General features: G+C 45.8%; 1 protein-coding gene and 1 long non-coding RNA gene across 3 annotated transcripts in view; one reads left to right on the forward strand and one right to left on the reverse strand.

Annotated features, from left to right (window-relative positions):
• The window catches only part of LOC123601294, an 18,788-nt gene extending 3,673 nt beyond the window's left edge, over positions 1–15,115 (forward strand). For both annotated transcript variants that reach the window (XR_006714037.1, XR_006714038.1), the window contains exon 3: positions 11,479–15,115. This is a non-coding gene — a long non-coding RNA (uncharacterized LOC123601294). The remainder of the gene's footprint in view (positions 1–11,478) is intronic.
• On the reverse strand, positions 5,498–14,199 carry HPX (hemopexin). Its single transcript, XM_045484324.1, has 10 exons — positions 14,089–14,199; positions 13,877–13,941; positions 13,704–13,775; positions 13,405–13,526; positions 11,607–11,760; positions 10,716–10,928; positions 10,327–10,458; positions 6,221–6,351; positions 5,978–6,140; positions 5,498–5,839 (listed from the first exon to the last, which is right to left on the reverse strand). Exons 1-10 carry the CDS (start codon positions 14,169–14,171, stop codon positions 5,580–5,582), a joined length of 1,395 nt encoding a protein of 464 aa, XP_045340280.1. The 5' UTR covers positions 14,172–14,199; the 3' UTR covers positions 5,498–5,579.
• Positions 15,116–19,590: the final 4,475 nt, after the last annotated feature.

The following is a 19,590-nucleotide window of genomic DNA, read 5'->3' on the forward strand; positions in this document are numbered from 1 at the left end:
ATCCTCATGATATGATCTGTGTCAGCAGAAAATGAGGGCAGAAGCCACAATCCAAGAACATTGAACAAATGAAAATAAGGAAGTAGAATAAATAAGTGCAGAACCCCCCCCTTTCAAGAAATTTGGAAGAAGGAATAGACAGCTGAAAAGTGATATGTGAAGTTAAAGATTCTGGTTTTGTCTTTTTAAGATGGTAGAGACTTGAACATGAGTATAAATTACAAAAAGATACCAGTGGAGAAGATGAATTTGAAAATAAAAAAGATGATGAGGGGCACCTGGGTGGCTCAGTCATTTAAGCATTCTACTTTTGCTCAGGTCATGATCTCACAGTTGGTGAGTTTGAGCCCCTGATCAGGCTCTGCGCTGACAGCACGGAGCCTATTTGGGATTCTCTCTCTTTCCCTCTCTCTCTGTCCCTCCCCAACTTTCTCTCTCTCTCTCTCTCTCTCTCTCTCTCTCTCTCTCTCTCCCCCCCCCAAAGTAAACTTTAAAAAAAAGGAAAGAAAAAAGATGATGAGAGATGGAGGGAGATCCTGGAGGCAATAAGAGGAGGTAAGATCAAGAGTTCATGGAGAAGAATTAGACACCTTAACTTTATGGGCTGAATGGATAGGAATGAAGACAAAGGTATAGGTAGGGTAATTAATAGGCAAGAGGTTGAGGGATTTTGCACCTGGTGATATCAATATTGTCAAAATCTTTATCTGAGGAAGCAATACGTTTGGATGAAGAACAAGACAAACCTTATAAGGTGAGTATTACCCTGTCGTGAACATGTTGTTGCCATTGTTGTTATCTGCACGGCACCCACCCCCTTCTTATTGGTAACAGCACATCAGTTTTCTCTGAAGATCCATCCCCACCCCACTCTATGTGGTTCAGACGGGAATCATCTCAGTCCCATATCCATGTCAGTGGTGGATCCCTAACCTAGAGTCAGGTCAAAGTGATCAATTCAGAAATGGGTACATGATGGAATATGAGCAGTTTCCTGCAACTGTTGGGCAAGAGGTGTTCATAGAAGGCAAACCTGGTAGACATCTTGCCACAGGGAAGGATGAGCCTGCCTGAGAACAAAGCCAACTCAAGGCAGAGCTAAGGGGTGGAGTGAGACAGATGCCTGACAACATCAATTTAATACCTATATTTACCTCTGCCTAAAGTCCCGTAAGTCAGTAAATTTCCTTTGTGCTTAATTAATACTAATTTGAGTTAGGTTTTATCACCCAACTCATATATGATGAATATATGTGGCAGATGTTGCCTATTGGTACTCATCCCCACACCCACTCTTCTGTAGCCTCCCCTGTACTAACCGGGCTGGAAATCTGAAAGCCACATTTCTCAGATGCCTTTGTAGCATGAGGAGAGTAGGGGGAAGGGAGAGGTGCCTCTGGCAACATCAGCAGCAGTGGTTCCTGCCCAGCAAAAGCAGAGGTGATTTCAGTAGCATCAGCAGTGCAAACTCTGGGCGCATCAGCAGCTAGTGCAGATTTGTAGGCTCCAGCTCCTTGATCCACTCATGTAGATGTGTACATTCCAGCTCCTTGGTTCTTGGGTAATAACTTTTCTCCCTTTTCCCCCTCTAAACCAAGGTGAATGGTAGTTTCCTGGTCTCTGAATAACTCTGTTTTCCTTTTTGTGCTTCTGCAGATCTCCATTACGTCGTCGTCGTCGTCGTTGTTGTTGTTGTTGTTGTTGTTGTTGTTAAGTAAGCTTAGCACCTGATGTGGGGCTTCAACTCATGACCCTAAGGTCAAGAGTCACATGTTCTACTGACCAAGCCAGCCAGCTGCCCCCCTCCCTTACAACTTTGTAACAAATTCTTTGCTTTAAATCCTCCTGTACTTGTTATATCTGGAGTGATTTCTGTATTTTTATTGAACAGCCATCAATACAATATGCATTCCTTTTTTGCATACACACATGCATGTACACACACATACACCACTCACAAAACTCAGAGAGGCTAAATTTCTCAAATATACAGAGTTAGTAAGTGGCCTAGCTAGGATTGGAATTCAGACATGACTGATTCTAAAGTTCTCACTCTTTTTCTGACCTAACATTGGTTTTTGTATTTCTTTTCTTTTTATTTTCTTTTTTTATAGCTAGATTAAGTAGAAATTAGAGGGGACAGAGAAATAAAAGTATTGTTAAGTAAGTTGTTCAGGTGATCAATCTTGATGTTCACCTAGGGTAAGGAAAGAATGGCTTTGAGGGGATGGAGGACTGGGAGATAATTAAGGGATCAAACATCTCTATAAAATCAAGGAGGTGGAGAAGGAGAATGTATTTGTGCAGGAGGCAGAAACATAAGGATAAGAGGTTGTGGTCACAAGTGGGATGGTGGAACTTAAGGCATTTTTTCACAGGAAGAGCAACTGTGAATAATGAGTAGAGTCAGAGTTTGGTCATACTAATTGGATGGCTTCACCAACTGAGAGGACATAGCAGAAGGCTGGTAGATGATGGCCATAAGAATGGTATGGGGGCACAAGGGTGGTGCAGTTGGTTAGTCGTCCGACTTCGGCTCAGGTCATGATCTTACAGTACGTGAGTTAGAGCCCCACATCAGGCTCTGTGCTGACAGCTCAGAGCCTGGAGTCTGCTTCAGATTCTGTCTCCCTCGCTCTCTGCCCCTCCCCCACTCACGGTCTCTCTCTCTCTCTCTCTCTCTCTCTTTCTCAAAAATAAATAAACATAAAAAAAAAAAGAATGGTATGGCTTGGGGCAGCTGGGTGGTTCAGTCAGTTGAGCGTCGGATTCTTGGTTTTGGCTCAGGGCATGATCTTGTGGTTTGAGGTATCAAGCCCCATGTCAGGCTCCAAGCTGATGGTGCAGAGCCTGCTTAGGATTCTCCCTCTCTCTCTGCCCCTCCCCTGCTCACTCTCTATCTTTCTTTCTCAATATAAATAAACAAACATAAAAAGAAAAAAAAAAGAGAGGTATGGCTCACTTGCATGATGTCAAAGAAGGAATTTAGGAATTTAACCTGCATAGAAAGAGGAAGAGGGATACCTGGGTGGCTCAGTCGGTTAAGTGTCTGACTTTGGCTCAGGTCATGATCTTACAGTTCGTGAGTTCGAGCCCCACATTGGGCTCTGTGCTAACAGCTCAGAGCCTGGAGCCTGCTTTGGATTCTGTGTCTCCCTCTGTCTGCCCCTCCCCCTCCTCTCTCGGTCTCTCTCCCTCTCTCTCTCTCTCAAAATAAATAAATATTAAACAAGAAAGAGAGAGAAAGAAAAGGGAGGGAGGGAGGAAGGAAAGAAGGAAGAAAGGAAGGAAGGAAGGAAGGAAGGAAGAAAGAAAGAAAGAAAGAAAGAAAGAAAGAAAGAAAGAAAGAAAGAAAGAAAAAAGAAAAGAAAGAGGGGCACCTCGCTGGTTCAGTCAGTTAAGCATCCAAGTCTTGATTTCGGCTCAGGCCATGATCTCATGGTTCATGAGATCCAGCCCCGCATCAGGCTCTGCACTGACAGCATGGAGCCTGCTTAGGATTCCCTCTGTCTCTCTCTTTTCCCCTTCCCAACTCTCGTGCATGCATGCACATACCCTCTTTCTTCCTCTCTCAAAATAAACTTTTTTTTTTTTAAAGAGGAAGAGAAATGGTACACATGTGTATGGGAGTCATACTAATACTGATATTGTTGCCCATCTATTGGGACAGCTATAGGGAAAGGAGGGGGGACCCTGGAGCAGAGCCCGATCTCAGTTAAAGCTGGAGGTAAAGAGATAGAGAAGTGTATTAACTATGGAGTGTATAGAGAATATAGAGAAGCTTATTAACCATTGGATGAATTCAAGAGGGTGCCATGAGAAGTTTGGGAAGGAGAGGTGCAATTATGAGTGGGGAAAAAGGGCCACAGAGCAGTTTGGAGGTGAGATTTCTCACTTCCCCCTCAGCCTTCTATCCAATATTTTAGCAAGCCCTATAGACTGTCTTCTAAATACTTCTTGATCGACCTACTTCTCTTCATCTCCATTACCACCCAGTGTCCAGGTCTATGTGATTTACCATCTAGTAACAGCACCAGTCTCCTCAGTGATCTCACATCCATTGTGGCCTCCTTTCACCCAGTCACAGTGATCTCTCTAAAATGTAAACCTCAACACTCCATACCCATGTCTAAAATCCCTCAGTAGGTCTTCATTGCCCCCAAAGACAGACAAAATCTTAGCTTCTTAGCCTGGCATGAACTCATAAGCCCCTGCCTCCTTCTCCAACCTCATCTCCCACCAGCCCTTCATCTAGCTCCCCTGAATTACTGTGGTTCCCAATCCTGGCTATTTCTTCTGCTCTGGCTTTTCTTTGCTTGTGTTCCCTCCTGCCTATAATGCTCCTGGAATGGTACTGCATAGTAGGCAGTGAATATATATTTGCTAAAGGGATTCCATACGTTCTACTCCTCTTTTGAAACTCAGATTAAGTGTTATGTGTAAAGGCTTTCCTAACCCCTTCGTCCCAGGCATTGCTGGCTCCACTCTCCTTTGTATATACAGTCTTCCACCTTAATCTCTATCTCACTTTATTGCATTTGTCTAATGCCTTGTCTGGGGTCCCCTCTTGACCGTGATATAGAGTTGGAGATTATTGAGGGTAGGGACTGTGTAATTCGTTGACTGACACACTGCTCTGCACATAGGAGGTAAGTGGATGAAAGAAGCATGAGTAGGATCTTTTCTGTGAGTTCCTTGGAAACAAGCTAGAGGCTCCAAGTGACAGAGCAGGTGGGAGAAGAGAATAAAGAGACTTATATTTCCTCCTCAGAGAGGAGAAAGTTAACCTTGAGTACCAGAATTGCTGGATAACTGTTTAGACACCTCCAAGCTCTCTAGTATGATACAGTGATGGCCCTAGATGTAGTACATCAACTGAATGAGGCCCAGACCTGAGACTCTGGCCTTATCCTTACCCCTCAGACTGAAGGAAGGGCAGCCAGCCCTATAAGGATAATCATCCAGACATCATCAGGGATGAAGGAGAAAGCTCAAGATTCTTCTTGGGAGTGGACCCCACAGCTCTGGTGCCTCACCCCTAACCTCTGTTCCCAGCCCCAGCTAACCTCAAGTCCTGGGTCCATCCTGATCTAAGAGGGCCAGACTCATCTCCTTCCCTCCCTCCCAGCCACTGAAGCTGGTGAAGGAACCTTAGGCAGTCTCCTGGTCCAGTAGGACTGACTGGTGCATATCAAGAACCACTCTATGACCTGGCCTCCCAGTGCAAAGCCCTGTATGACAGTTGGAGCTTGTCAGTCTGCTGTTCTAGCCACCAAATTCCCACAAAACAATGGGCCCCCAGGTCAGGAGGGGTTGTCCTTAAACCAGAAAAGGCCGTGGTCTGGAGTGTGGATCTACTTCCAGGGATTTGTCCCTCAGCCCTCCCCTCCCTTGCTTCCCACAGCCTCATCTGAACTTGAGAGCCTCCAAAGAGATGTCATTAGCTTCTTAATTCAAAGGAAGAAGTGAGATTGTTCCACAACCAGGGCCCCTTGAGTCCAGCAAAGAAGCACTCTGGCTTTATTGTAAAGAAAATAGGCAGAAGGGGCTATGCCAGACTCATGTCAAGAGCCCTCCTCTCAATGGCTGCAGCCCAGGAGGCTGTCCACTCTCAGGGGCTGGGGTAGGGTCTTGGCTGTGTTCAGTTTCTCCACATCACTGTAGCAGTACAAATTGGGGCCATGGATGAGGTACAAGCCAGGGCCGTTGGCAGAACATGAGTTGGGGCCAAGGGACTTTTCCACACACAGGGCCCCATCAACCTTCTCATGGGGCCAAGGAAGCTCCGTCCATGTGGCTTGGGCTCCTAACTCCAGGTCCAGCCACCACAGCTTCCGTCCTGGGAAGAAGGCATCAGACATAACATGGATTACACATCATGGGGATCCTGATCTTGCCCTTCTTATGCCCTGATGGGGATCTATGCCATGGAGATATAGCAGAATAAGTCACCCTTTAGTATCCAGATGCCCCTCACCTGCCATAATGTGGAGCCGAGAAGACCCAGGACAAGTAAAGGCTGCATCTACAGCCTCAAGGTTGATCCCATGAGGGCTCCCAAATTCCTTCTCCAGCCTCTTTGGATAACCATCTACTAGAATATAGCCTCCTTTAGTCAAGAAGATATATATCTGAGTGCCCTGGAGGAAAAAGGACATTAATCAGCATAGAGCTGGATATTCTCCCAGTCACCATTTCAAGCTTCTCTCCCAACACATACCTGGATCAGGTAAAGTTTATCATCCCAGGAAAAGGCAGCATCCACTGTTGAAGGACCATGGGGCCACTGATGGACAATGGGCCAGCTGTGCCACCCATCCCGGCTGGTGTCCAGACGCCAGTAGTGGGACCCTGTGGGGTATCAGAGGTACCTTTAGTGCTGGTAGTAAAAGGCCAGGCAGTGAACAGGCAAGTAACAGGTACAGGAATAGGTCCTGAGAAGGAGGAGAGAATATCCAGAGGCCAAGAGTGAAGAGGCCAGGTGAGAGGAGCTAGAGCAGGACTTCAGCAAAGTTGGGCATGGTGACCTGATTGGAGCTGGAGTCACTGGGGGCCTGACAGAAGGGCAAGCATGGAGAACAGTGGCCAAAGTCCCAAGAAGGTTGGTGGATGCTCCCTACACATCTCAGACATCCATGTACAAAAGTACTACAGATGAGACACAGTGACCAGAAGTTGAAAGGGAAGCACCACAGCACATGCCCACTGAGTGTTCTCATTCTGGTGGTGTTCTCTAATCCCTTGAGGTGACAGGAGAATGAGGGAGTAGCCAGACCAGCATCCTCATTTTCTTCTCCCCATTTCATAACAACTTATTAAAGGAATTGTCTAAGTTCCCATTTATCTTTCCTTCCTTACCCACTTCACTTACACTTATGTCCTCCTCCATTGAAACTGTACTTTTCAAGGTCGTCAGTGTCCTCCAACTTGCCAAATCTAATCGTTGATTCTGTCTCCATCCTGCTCCGCCTCTCAGCAGCATTTGACTGCTCACGACTCCCTTCTTGAAAGATCTTTTTTTGGATCTTGGCTCCTGTGATACCAGCCTCTTCCAGTGTTCTTCTAAAATTTTTTTGACTATTCTTCTCTTTAGCCTGGTATCTTATATTGGAATCCTCTAGTTTGGGCCTTGTCACTACCTACACTCACTGCCTTGGTGATTTCACCCAGTCCAGGGCTTTAAATACCATCTTTATGCTGATGACTTTTGATCTGTCTTCTTCAGCTTTCATGGACCTCTCCTTTGAGCATCAGTCTTAAACTAAACTGCCTACCCAACATGTCCATGTGGGTCCATTAGGCACCAAAAGCCTACCCTATGCAAACTGATTTCTGCCCCCTGCCAAATACATACACGTATGTGCGCGTGCACGCACACACACACACACACACACACACATGCACATACACACACACACGCACACACACCCCTACTCTTTCCCTAGTCTTTCCCAATTTTAGGAAAAGGAACTACCGGTCACCTAGTTGCCCAGGCCCCAAAAGCTAAGTCATTTCTTGAAACCTCTCTTTTCCCTTCCCCACTCCAACCAATATTCAATACATTGGTTAATGCTGTCAGCTCAAGGGGTGCCTAGGTGGCTCAGTCAGTTAAGTATCTGACTCTTGATTTTGGCTCACGTCATGATCTCACAGTTTGTGACTTTGAGCCCCTCACTGGGCTCTGTGTTGACAGCACAGGGCCTGCATGGGATCCTTTCTCTTCCTCTCTCTCTGCCCCTCCCTTTCTCTCATGAGCGCTCTCTGTCTCTCAAAAATAAATAAACTTTTTTAAAAAATGCTGTTGGCTCAACCTCCAAAATATATTATGATGACTCCTCACCACTTCTGCTATTATCCCAGTCCAAGCTGTTATTGTGTCTAATCCGGACAACTGCAAGAAGTACTAGCTGGATTCCCTGCTTATACAATTATATCTTTAATGACTTGGGTACTCCAGGATGATCTTCAAAAAATAAGTGAGAACATATCACAGTCATGCTCAAGGCCCCCTCCTGGATTTCTTTCACAGTTGAAAATCCTTACCAGGCCTATTTAATCTGGCTCCTGCTTCCCTCTTTTCAAACCACTCACCTCCTCCTTCACTGTTCCTTAGCCTCACTGGCCTCTTTTCCTGATTCATCAATGTATCTGCTGTCTACCTTCCCTAAAATGCTTTTCCTCCAGTGCTTTATGTACCTAATGCCTTTTTATCACTGAAATCTCAGCTCAAAAGCATTTCTTCAAAGAAGGGGACCCTCATTTTCCTCACCTCTATCTCATTATCCTGTCCTAATTTCTTCACAGCTTTTTTTGACACCTAACATTTTCAATTTCATATTTAAAAACATCAACAATTTTTAAATCCATACCAAATGGTATTTGAGAATAAGAAACATTCTGATGTTCCCAGAACACTTCACAACTACCTAAATTATTCTTTTCTTTTTCTTTCTTATTGCCCTGTCTTCCCTAGTCAAGCTCTATGAAGGCATGTGTCTCATCTGCTATGTTGGCTACTGTATCCCAGTGCCTAGAAAAATGCCCAGTGCCTCTCAGGTGCTCAATCATTATTTGTTGAATAAATAACTGATGTTCTCACTCTACCCACAAGTTCTCTTTATAGTTGTTTACTGGGTATGTCATGGAGACTCCGTATCCACCTTCACCTCCTTATGAAACTACCCTGCTCGTGGCCCCTATTTTGAGAATGGGCTGTGGTGCTCTTTGTACAGAGGAAATAAGTGATGAGCCCCTTTTCCATCACTAGCCAATGCACACACTGACCAGCAATCACTTCAATGTGGTCTGGAATAAAAATATGGGCTGGGTCAGATTTGCTCTCTGGCGACCCAAGTAGGAAAAAGAGTAAGTGAGGCAGTTTCCAGTTGGATCTGAGGCTAAAAGGTCATGAATAGAGAGAAGGAAGAGGGCATGATGGTCCTCATGCAAGCCAACATTGTGAAAAGGCGGGAAGAATAGGTAAGAAGCTATGACGCAGAGAAAGAAAGATATATCGGAGAGAAGAGAGGACCAGCCCTATGCTAAGTAGCTGAGTCACATGAGTGTTTTCACCAAGATAGTGAATTCTCGCTTCAGCTGGGGATTTTTAACATAATGGTATTCTCTCCATAGCTGGTACTCTGTCATCAACTAGGGAACATATCTAATACTTTTGATTTGGGAGTACAGCTAAATTCTATTCAGGGCCACATGGCCTGGAGGTTCTATGATCTCTCCATGGCTGGGTATTCTCTCTACATCCCCATGTGGTCCCTGTGGCCCTGATTTCTCAATGATCTCTACCTCCTTTCCTTTATCTCTGTCTCACTTTTTCTGTGTGTTCTCCTGGTGGTCGTATGCTTTCACCATAGCTTCATGGTCTGATAGTTATGTGTTCTTACCATGGGCATGTATTTACAGTGTAAGTCTCTATTTTCACTACAGGTGTGTGTTTCATCATGGATGAATGTTCTCATTATAGCATGAGTTTCTGTTGTGGAGATATACTCTCCTCATGACTGTTGTCTTTTTCAGTATAGCTTGGTAGTCATGTCTGATCAGATTTGTCCAGGGTTTAGGAGCAAAACAGGATTTTCACCATTCTGTGTTCTCACCACTATTTTACATTTGTACTTGATCATACATTTATCTTGGGCTGAATGTAACTTGGTTGCTTTACTCCTTCTCTTGGAGCTATCCTCAAGTGTGGATCAAGACTCATCACTTTGTGCCTCACTAAACCCAGAACATCCCTAGGTATCATTACATGGCCTTTACCAATTAATGCCACAGGTCTGGAGAGAGGTGTCTCCCCAGTCACTAAAAGAAGAAACCTCCTCGGGCTAGTGAAGGTCTAAGGGACCCAAAACATGTTGCAGGTTCTCAGCAACAGGAACACCTCATCCCCAGGTAATGCTGTGCCCAGAGGCCTGAACTAAGAACAAGAACTTGGAAAAAGATGTAACTCCTAAGGATATACTTAGGGGGAGCTAGAGGACCTGGCAAGATGTGCAAGAGCAAAGGGAATATAATATAAGGAGTTATATGGACCCACAGAGGGCACAGACCTGAGAGTAGAGGGTACTGGGAAGCAGACAGGTAGATGAAGTTAGAGGCCTGGGCAATGAGAGACAAGGTTGAACAATATGCATCAGAAGAGATGAGGGATAAAAAATTGCATGCTGAGGATGCTGAGGATGGGGTCCAAGGGGACAAATAAAGGATGCAGTGATGAAAGTGGAGGAAGTACATCAGAGATGGGAGATACATGCGAAAGAGATGGGAGGAATGGAGGGCAGAGATGGGGGAATTAGGGGTATCTCTCACCACTAAAGGCATACGTGGCACCATGGTTGTCAGTCAGCAGTGCAGATAAGACTAGATCTGGGCCACAGCGCACATCCCTATGGCCAGGGTGGGTACCATTCCCATGGCCTGTCCCATTCCTGTGTCCATGGCCTGGGAAGAGAAATAGGTGAGGGGGAACACAGAGGGAGGTCAGAGGTCAGAATGCAGTCTGAGGTGGAAGAGATGGCAAGGATTAGTGGGAATGTAGGCTTCTCCCACAGGAGGACAACTGGGAAGATCCAGCATGGAGATGGGGCTAGGGCAAGGGCCAAAGTACTATACCAAAGAGTTTAGGTAGGAGCTGGGGTATGAAAACTCAGGGGAGGTAGATGAATTCCAGCAGGTTTCAGGGGCTAGGGCTTTCTCACCTCTGCCAGGGCAGGGTATGAAGTAGTCTCGAACATCCAGAGGGTACTTTGGAAGCACCTCTCCCGTGACAGGGTTGAAGCGCAGGAATTGGTTACCCCGGAAGCAGTAGTAGCGGCTGAGCCATCGCAGGGCAGAGGAGCAGTTCCCAACAGCCGGCCAGGAACGCTCCTTTGTGGCTCCCGTAGTCAAGTCCCAGAACCATGTGTGGTTACCTTTGTCCGATCAATCAACAAGCATTCAGTGGGCCAGGCTACACCCTCCCTTACACTTGCACTGGGCCCAGACTGGGCCAGATATGATCCTGGCCATGTGAAGCTCACAGCCCGCAGGGAAACAGTTGAGAATTATCATACAATAAAATTCAGCAGGAAAATGCACATGATTGGCTCAGCAAGTACAGTGAGGAGAGACAGGGAAAACTTTCCAGAGAAGGTGATATTTAAATTAATACCTGAAGCAGGAGTTGCAAGTTAGAGAATAGGAGGAAAAGGAACTCCAGAGAAAGGAAAGTCTGAAGCATGAAGCAAATTGGGTGTATAGGGAACAGCATAGTGTCTCTGGAGCTTCATATTCAAGGTAAGGGCATGATGAGTGTCGAGGCTGGAGGGTCAGTAGGAACTTGCTCATGGAGAACCTTATATGTAAGACTAAGGAATACAGATTTATCTTAAGGGTCATGGGGAACAGTGAAGAACTTTTAGCAAAATTGCACCATTACCTCACCCAGGATGACTTCCTCTCCTTTCCCTATTTGACCTCTAGATCATAACTGGCATCTCTATTTCTTCCCTTCCTTGGGAAGCCATATGGTGGCTCTACCATCCCTGTGTTACCTCAATCACCACCAACCAACTATTACTCCAGTCTCTCTTATTCCTGCCTCGACTGACCTTGGAAGAAGAGGACACCCTCATCTTGGCATTCCCCACGATGACATTCCACAGCTGCATCCACTGGGGATGGAATTCCAGGAAACTCTTCTTGGAGCAACTTAGGATATCCTTTCTCTTTCTTCTCCGGAGGGTACACCCAGACTTTGTCCCCCTGCATATAAATCACTCTATTTTTAACTGTGCACCTCCACATGCTGCCATTCTGCATTTACACACAACATCTTTGATATATTGCATCTATACAATGTCCTACTGTAGGCCTACACACTTTCGATCCACCTGTGGATAACAATGTGCTGACCCCTTGCACAAATACTAGTTTGTGCAAATCCCACCACTGTTGCTATAACACATGCACACATCTGGCTGTGTACAACCAGAGACTCCCATGGCACACTTATCTGTAACACCATTAGTCTTGGCAAACACATCCACACATAGTCATCCTGCAGTCATCCATCCATTCATACATTCATTTGTTTATCTATGTATTCATCCATTCACTCAAGAAACAGTTGCTAAATGACTACCATATGCCAGATATTGTGAAAGGCACTGAGGATAAAAGGATAACAAGATTGTCTCTGCCTTCAAAGAGTTCACTGTAGAAAAGCAGAAAGGATCCTACAATCCTAGCCATGCAGCCACCAAAGTGGAAACATGTGAAGTGCATTGGGAATATAGGCAGAGTGTTTAAGCTTACTTAGAGAATTCCTGGAAGCCTTCACAGAGGAGGAAGCATTTAGGCCTGAGTAGGAATTTTTCAGGTGGACAAGTGTGGAAAGGGTGTTACCAGCAGAGGGAGCAGAGGGAGCAGAGGGGGCAGCCGGCACAAAGCCTGCACAAACAACTACATGTGGTCTCATGTAGCTGGCACACAGTGAATGTGGTGGGGGAGGAGAAAAGCTTGGAAAGATAACCAAAGGCCAGAACTCGAGCCCCATGTGTACCTGACTTGTAGGAATTGGCACAGTGTGGTACCACTTAGTGAAACAGGGGACACAGCAGGAAGGGTAGGTTTGTGAGAAAGATACTAAGTTCAGTTTGGGAGATATTGAATTTGAGGTGCTACAGAACATCTAAGTCGAAGATGTCTGCAGGAAATAGGAACGAGATGTCTGGAGCTCTGGGAGATATCCAGATCTGGTGTCCACAACACAGAGAGTCCTCAGAGCTGTAGCAATGGTTGAGATCACCCAGGGAGGGTATATCTGGGACAGATCTCCAAGGAACATACAGGGACTGGCTGAGGATAAGAAGCTTCAAAAGAGCAAGAAAGAGGCAGGAGGGGAAATCAAGCTGGCAGCGAGGGCTGCCCCAAGCACACAGAACCTTATGCAAATTAGGAGAAGGCGCCCCTTCCTCTGAGCAGACATAGCCTGGGCCAGGGCATGGGACTTGGTGAGCACAGAAGACTTGATTTCATCTTCCACTCACACCCTAGTCAGATGCCATTGTTATGAACAGCCTGGCCACCATACAAAGAGTACTTGATGCAGAGTCATGGAAATCAAGGGAAGAAATTACCAGGAAGGAAAGGATGGACAAAAGCATCAGGAGTAGCAGAGAAGTCTGTATAAAGATTGGGCCTGAAGAATAGCCCCTGGATGCTGTGCCTGCCAGGCCCACATGCACATACACTCCCTTGGCTTGAGCTTCTTCAGGAAAATAAGGCACAGGGGGAGGAAATCTGGAACCTACAGGTAAGGAGTCCATGCTAGGGCCACCTGTGGGAGACTCTATAATGTCCATTGCAGCCCTTCCCGGCCCAGCCCTGACCTTGGCCCAGAAGTACCTTGATCAGGAAGACACTGTTGTGACCACGGCGGAATGCAGCATCCACAGGGCTGGTGAAATTCTTCCACCTCTCTGAGATTAACTCCCGGACCCATTTGTGACTCTTCCACACGAACTCCCCTGAAAAACACACACTCACTGAGGGACCCAGAACAAACATTTGGCTACTGAGATAGTTACAGAGAAGCTGTGTGTGATACCCTCAGATAATTTCTGAGATCTTCCACAGACAGATACACCCTAGGTGAATGGGACCAAGTCTGAAGTCCCAAATGCCCCAAACCCAGCCCCTCCTACCTTTAAAAAAGAGCATGGCCCCATGTTCATCCAGGGTGGTAGCATCAAAGCTCCAGCCATCCGAACAGGGTTCTGGGATGGAGGTGGGGAGATACAAGTAAAAGACCAGTCAGGTAATACAATGCAGAGACACAGACAGACAGACAGACAGATTCAGGGAGTTGGGGCCTCACCTGCCACATCTGGGTTCATTCTGGCCCCACTCCCACCTTCAGCTCCGTTCCCAGGGGTACCATCCCTATTGACAAGACAGATAGTTGTCTGGATCCACTGGGCCAAATCCCTCTCCTTTAGCTCCTGTCTTCAAACTTGCAGTGCCCTAAAAACTGGCCCTATCCCACTTTAGCCCAGTCCCCAGTCCTTCCCCAACCCCAGCTTTACTCACGGAGGAAGAGGGTGGGCAAAGGTCAGAGACCAGCACAGGCCCAACAACCCCAGTGCAACTGGTACTCCCAGTGCACGAGCCATGCTGAGATGCCACAGGATAGCTCTGGGCACCTGGATGAGCCCCCTATATAGAGATGGCAGCAGCACCACCCCCACCACGAGCCTGCTGAAACTCCAAGTCCTGTCTGTCAGAACTATGCCAATATTGGCTGATTACATCAGCGCAAATAAGGTCAGGGTCTGGACAGAAATCTGAGTCCAAGACTAACTCTTCCCGGCAAGAGGCCCCATCCCCCTTCAATGACTTTTGAGCAGTAACTAGTCCCTGCCATTGATGCCCAGTTGTGACCCTCATCACCTTGGTGATGGGTCCAGGTGCCCATAAGGTCAAGGAAGGGCATAGATGGATTGAGAAGCACCTGTCTGTAGTTGGATTTACCTCTATAATGGGGGAGGAGAGAAGAGGAAATTACCACTTTTGTGTACTAAGTGTCAAGCCCTGCTCTAAGATAGCTAAAGACACTGATACTTACACATATTTAGCAAACCAGACATTCATACAAACATACTTAGACATACTCAGAGAACAGCTTTTTTCCAAGTTTTATCAAGGGTCTTTCTGGGGGCATTCCCAAATCTCTTCAGCTTTGCCCTTAATGGGTCAATAATATTTCGCTGTCGCCAAATGTCCAAGTCCTGCCCCCAGCCCCACCCCTACTGGCAAAGAGCTTTGAAAAATCACCTGGGAGGGAAGGGCTAAATGGGGCAGAAAGAGGTGTCTCTCTCCCAGATTGCATTTCTAGTAATTAGTCTTTCTTGGTAGTTTCCACCTTAAGGGAAAAGTACTTTATTTACCCATCACAGAATAAATAGAACTGTAACTGGGGTTTCACAATATTTACTGCTGAGTCTTGCTTAAATGCTATCTTCTGAATGAAGTGTTTCTCGACCACCTTATCTAGCCATTTCAGACACTTGAATATTTCCTTTATGTCACTTATTAAATCTTGAAATTATTTCATCTATTTATTTGTTGCTTTGTTTGTTTGTTTTGCCCATCCTGTTTACCATTACATTCTATCCACCTAAAATAGTACCTGGTGCATAATGGATGCCCAATAACTACTTGTTGAATGGGGGAAAAAACCGGATTTCAAGTACTGACTACTGTTGCTATTATTGCAGTCAAATTTCTGACAATTTGTTTTCCTTCTGGGGAAAGGGGTATATCAGGAATTGGGGGTGTGTTAATGATGGGAAGCATATTGTGATCAAGGAGTCATATGTCCCCTTGTCACTGCCCTTCATCTGATGGTCTTGTTTCTCTCTCCAGTGTCCCATCCCCATATCCTTCTCTCTCTCCAGCCCTGGTATCTCACCTGCTATCTCTAGTATCGGCTATCTTCAGTACTCCTTGGGGCCACTCCCAAAGCCTGCCCCATTTCCATCTGAGACTTGGCTGCTGAGTCAGGAAACAAATATAGGCAGTCTGGTATGGGCCAGGCTGAGGTTCCAGGACCCTTATTCCCTAGCCCCCCTGAAAGGGGCCTGATTCCTCTCAGATGGCCCTATGCCCCTGACGTTCCCCTATATAACCCTAGCAAAAGTCTCAGATCCCTTTCCTACTCTGCAAAGTTTCCTCCCAACAGAAAAACAAAGATTTCTGGGACCTCTGGAACAATGTGTCACTAGGCCTCTGCCCTCAGGCTCAGTCTTCTCCCTTGACTTACAGATGAAAATGTGCCTTTATAATATCATTCCTCCTTAGTGGGCAAATTGGGACTTCCCAAGCCCTTGGCAGTATAGGCAAATGTCAGGGCTCCTTTGGGAATGCAAGCTGGTGCAGCCACTCTGGAAAACAGTATGGAGTTTCCTCAAAAAACTGAAAATAGAACTACCCTATGACCCAGCAATTGCACTACTAGGCATTTATCCACGGGATACAGGTGTGCTGTTTCGAAGGGACACATGCACCCCCATGTTTATAGCAGCACTATCAACAATAACCAAAGTATGGAAAGAGCCCAAATGTCCATCGATGGATGAATGGATAAAGAAAATGTGGTATACATATACAATGGAGTATTACTCGACAATCAAAAAGAATGAAATCTTACCATTTGCAACTACGTGGATGGAACTAGAGGGTATTATACTAAGCGAAATTAGTCAGAGAAAGACAAGTATCATATGACTTCACTCAAATGAGGACTTTAAGAGACAAAACAGGTGAACATAAGGGAAGGGAAACAAAAATAATATAAAAACAGGGAGGGGGACAAAACAGAAGACACCATAAATATGGAGAACAAACTGAGGGTTACTTGAGGGGTTGTAGAAGGGAGTATGGGCTAAATGGGTAAGGGGCACTAAGGAATCTACTTCTGAAATCATTGTTGCACTATACGCTAATGAATTTGGATGTAAATTTTAAAAAATAAAAAAGAAAATTAAAAAAAAAAAAGAAAACTACTTGGCAACGTCTACCAAAAGTAATTATATGCATACTCTAGGATGCATACTCTGCGATGCCACTTCAAGGTATATAACCAATACAAAGTTTATATATATACTTAAAAAAAAGGTCAGAGCTCCTATAGCAGATGCCTGACACCCACCTTGTCCCCACTGCAGGGCATCCCTGGCTGGACCTGCTCTGCCCCAGCTTCTAGGCACTGGACACAGGGAGCACTACCCGCAGACTTGCTCTCACCTATTTTGTTTTGTTTTTTTGTTTTTTGTTTTTTGTTTTTGCCTCTCAGTCTCTAAAACCTCATATAACCTTCCTGGAATTCTCCCTCCTGAGCACCCAGTGACTCTTCCTCAGAAACCCCCTCAAACCACTGTCTGTAGCTCCAGACCTGTGCCTACATGCCCTACAAGATTTTGCTGAGCCTACCAGGGGAATGGAGGTTTTCACATTGAGTCACAAACACCCCTCAGAAAATCCACAGTGAGGGTCTTCAATAGCTGTACTATCAGGGCCCTGCATGGCCCTGCTGCCCCAGGGGAGCAGCCTCCCCTCTGGCCTAGCAGGACTTTTTGAGGGGAGACAGCATACATACTGGATGGTGGTTTTTCAGCTTGGACTCTTTTTCTCCACGCAGTTGTGGTCCCCTTCACAGCATCCCTGGGTCTATCTATCCTAGAAGAGTGATTTGTGGCACTTTCTCACTGTTGTTTCCTAATTCTCTTGTCTACCCTAAGGGGGCTTAGATACCATTATAGGAGTCTTTCTCTTCCTTCCCTGCCCCCACAACCCCCCCCCCATCATCCCCCTACCCCATTTCCCCTGCCCCACCGTCCCAGGGACTAGACCAGCAGAGTCTTCTGCACGGCAGGCAGTTCTGTTCAAGCTCATGTTCTGAGCAGGAGCTAAGAGGCAGAGGACTGTGTCCATTTGGGAACCCAGGCTGTGGATATGTATGTTGATCATTCCGGTGCTGGTCACAGGGCACAAGACAACTCTTCTCAGGGGACTCAAATAGGACTGGCCTTGCTTCTCTGCTCACTTGAGGTGGCCATTTCTGCTTATCCTGAGTCCTTCCCAGCCCTCTGGGCTGGGATGAGAAAGGGCTCCTCCATACTTGGGCCAGAGCGCCCCCTGGAGGCCACAGGATTTAGTGTGCACCCACCCTTCAACCGGAAGCCAGTTTTCCTCTCCACAGCCTTCTTTCCCTCCTCTCAGTCTGGCTGTAGGGCCTTAATGGTACATCCCTTCCTCTGCAAACATCTGCTGCCCTGAGCAGGTTTGGGAACCTCAGTCTCTTGCTTGATTTCCTGGGGAATTCAAGCCCAGAAAGAGCCAACTATCCCTTCCTTGTGGTCTTCTGAATCCTCTTATCCAGCAACTTTCAGACTTTCCACAAAGGGGGTCTGAATGTGGGTCTGCAAAAGTCTTCATGGACAGAATTTCCTTTTGCATTGCACGGGCTACATTTAAGCTGGACACTCACCCACCATCCCCTGGAATGGCTTGTCTAGCTGGTCCCACCCCTGGTCTGAGTTCTCTGATCTCAGTCATTTCTCCTGGGGCCCACTGAATGCTGGGTGTGCTGGGCCTGCAGCCCAGCTGTGTACTCCTGGGAGCAGAGCCTGGATTCCTTTCCCTTGACTTAGAAGGCTTGGGATAAAGCTCCAGGCACCAAAAAGAGCTAGCTGCTCCAGGGGTACCTGGGTGGCTCAGTTGGTTGAGCCTCTGACTTTGGCTCAGGTCATGATCTCACGTTCAAGTCCCACGTTGGGCTCTCTGCTGACAGCTCAGAGCCTGGAGCCTGCTTTGGATTCTGTGTCTCCCTCTCTCTGCCCCTTCCCCACTCTCACTCTGTTTCTCTCTCTCTCTCTCTCAAAAAAAAAATAAACATTAAAAAAAAAAAAAAAAAAAAGAGCTAGCTGCTCCCAATTGACTCCTCCAACATGCACATTTTCTCCTGTTCTGTCATAATGGGCCTTCCTGCATAGTCTATTCCTGCTTCTCTGTGAATAAATATAGTAATAATTTGCTCATATCTATTGGACACATGTATGCGCTTGGCAGTGTTCTTGACATGGATTATTTCATTAAATCATATATATGAATATATACATACAGGATACTATTAGTCCTATTTTATAAATGAGGTAACTAATATTAGGTATTGTAGCTAAATCCCATTGTTAGCAAATGGTAGAGCCCTGATTAAGTTTTGGCTGCCTGACCTTTTGGGGTATGCTCATTACCCTTTCGAAGGGTATACTAGTACATAAGAGCCAGCTTTCCAGGATGGAAAAAGCCCTGATTGTAGCATTTGCTAATTTCTGTGGTATAAATCTCCTATCGTGGCCACCGTCAAGCTACAAATGACACCATCAAAGTGGAATTATGAAAAAATGCACAGTAACATACTACTTACTATATGGCATTTCCACCACACAGATACAATAGATGTAAATAACCTCAAGAGCACAGGTAATAATAAAATGCAGTAAAAATATTAGGAAGTGATGAGTTTTGAGTACTAATTTGATTTTCATAAAATGTACTTAACCTCAAATTTACATAATTTAATTTTTAATAACGGCTGGGTTGCAACAACCAGCTGTCACAATTCCTGAAAAGTCAACAACGAGCCCTCGTGAGCCATATGAGCCAGCTCCAGCACGCCACTGCCCACCAGACTTCCTTAATGAATGGGACAAGGGATGTCATCAGCTTTATTCACCATTGTATCTGCAGTACTTAGAGCAGTGCCTGGAACACAGTATATGTTTAATAAATATTGAATCCTGTTCCTACTTTCTGAGTACTTATGTACTTATGTATTTATGTACTTCTCTCTGCCTCCTTTGAAGTGCAAACATTATCATTTCTTGTTTGATCACTGAAATCACTTCTGCCCCTCTACAATAGTCTTCATAGCAAGAACAGTAATTTTCAAAAACATACCTGAAACAACCTTATGCTTCTGCTTAAAAGTTTTTTTCCATGAAGACAAAAATCAATTTTAATTCTACTAACCAG

Source organism: Leopardus geoffroyi, chromosome D1 (assembly GCF_018350155.1).
Source record: "Leopardus geoffroyi isolate Oge1 chromosome D1, O.geoffroyi_Oge1_pat1.0, whole genome shotgun sequence".
Taxonomy (NCBI): Eukaryota; Metazoa; Chordata; class Mammalia; order Carnivora; family Felidae; genus Leopardus; species Leopardus geoffroyi.

What these genes read in the sequence shown, in the direction of transcription:
- HPX (XM_045484324.1), bottom strand. Translation starts at nt 14,171, where the DNA reads ATGGCTCGTGCACTGGGAGTACCAGTTGCACTGGGGTTGTTGGGCCTG. An exon ending in AATGAACCCAGATGTGGCAG is followed by an intron (nt 13,776 to 13,876) that starts GTGAGGCCCCAA and finishes CCTCCATCCCAG; the next exon opens with AACCCTGTTCGGATGGCTGG. An exon ending in GGCCATGCTCTTTTTTAAAG is followed by an intron (nt 13,527 to 13,703) that starts GTAGGAGGGGCT and finishes TGTGTTTTTCAG; the next exon opens with GGGAGTTCGTGTGGAAGAGT.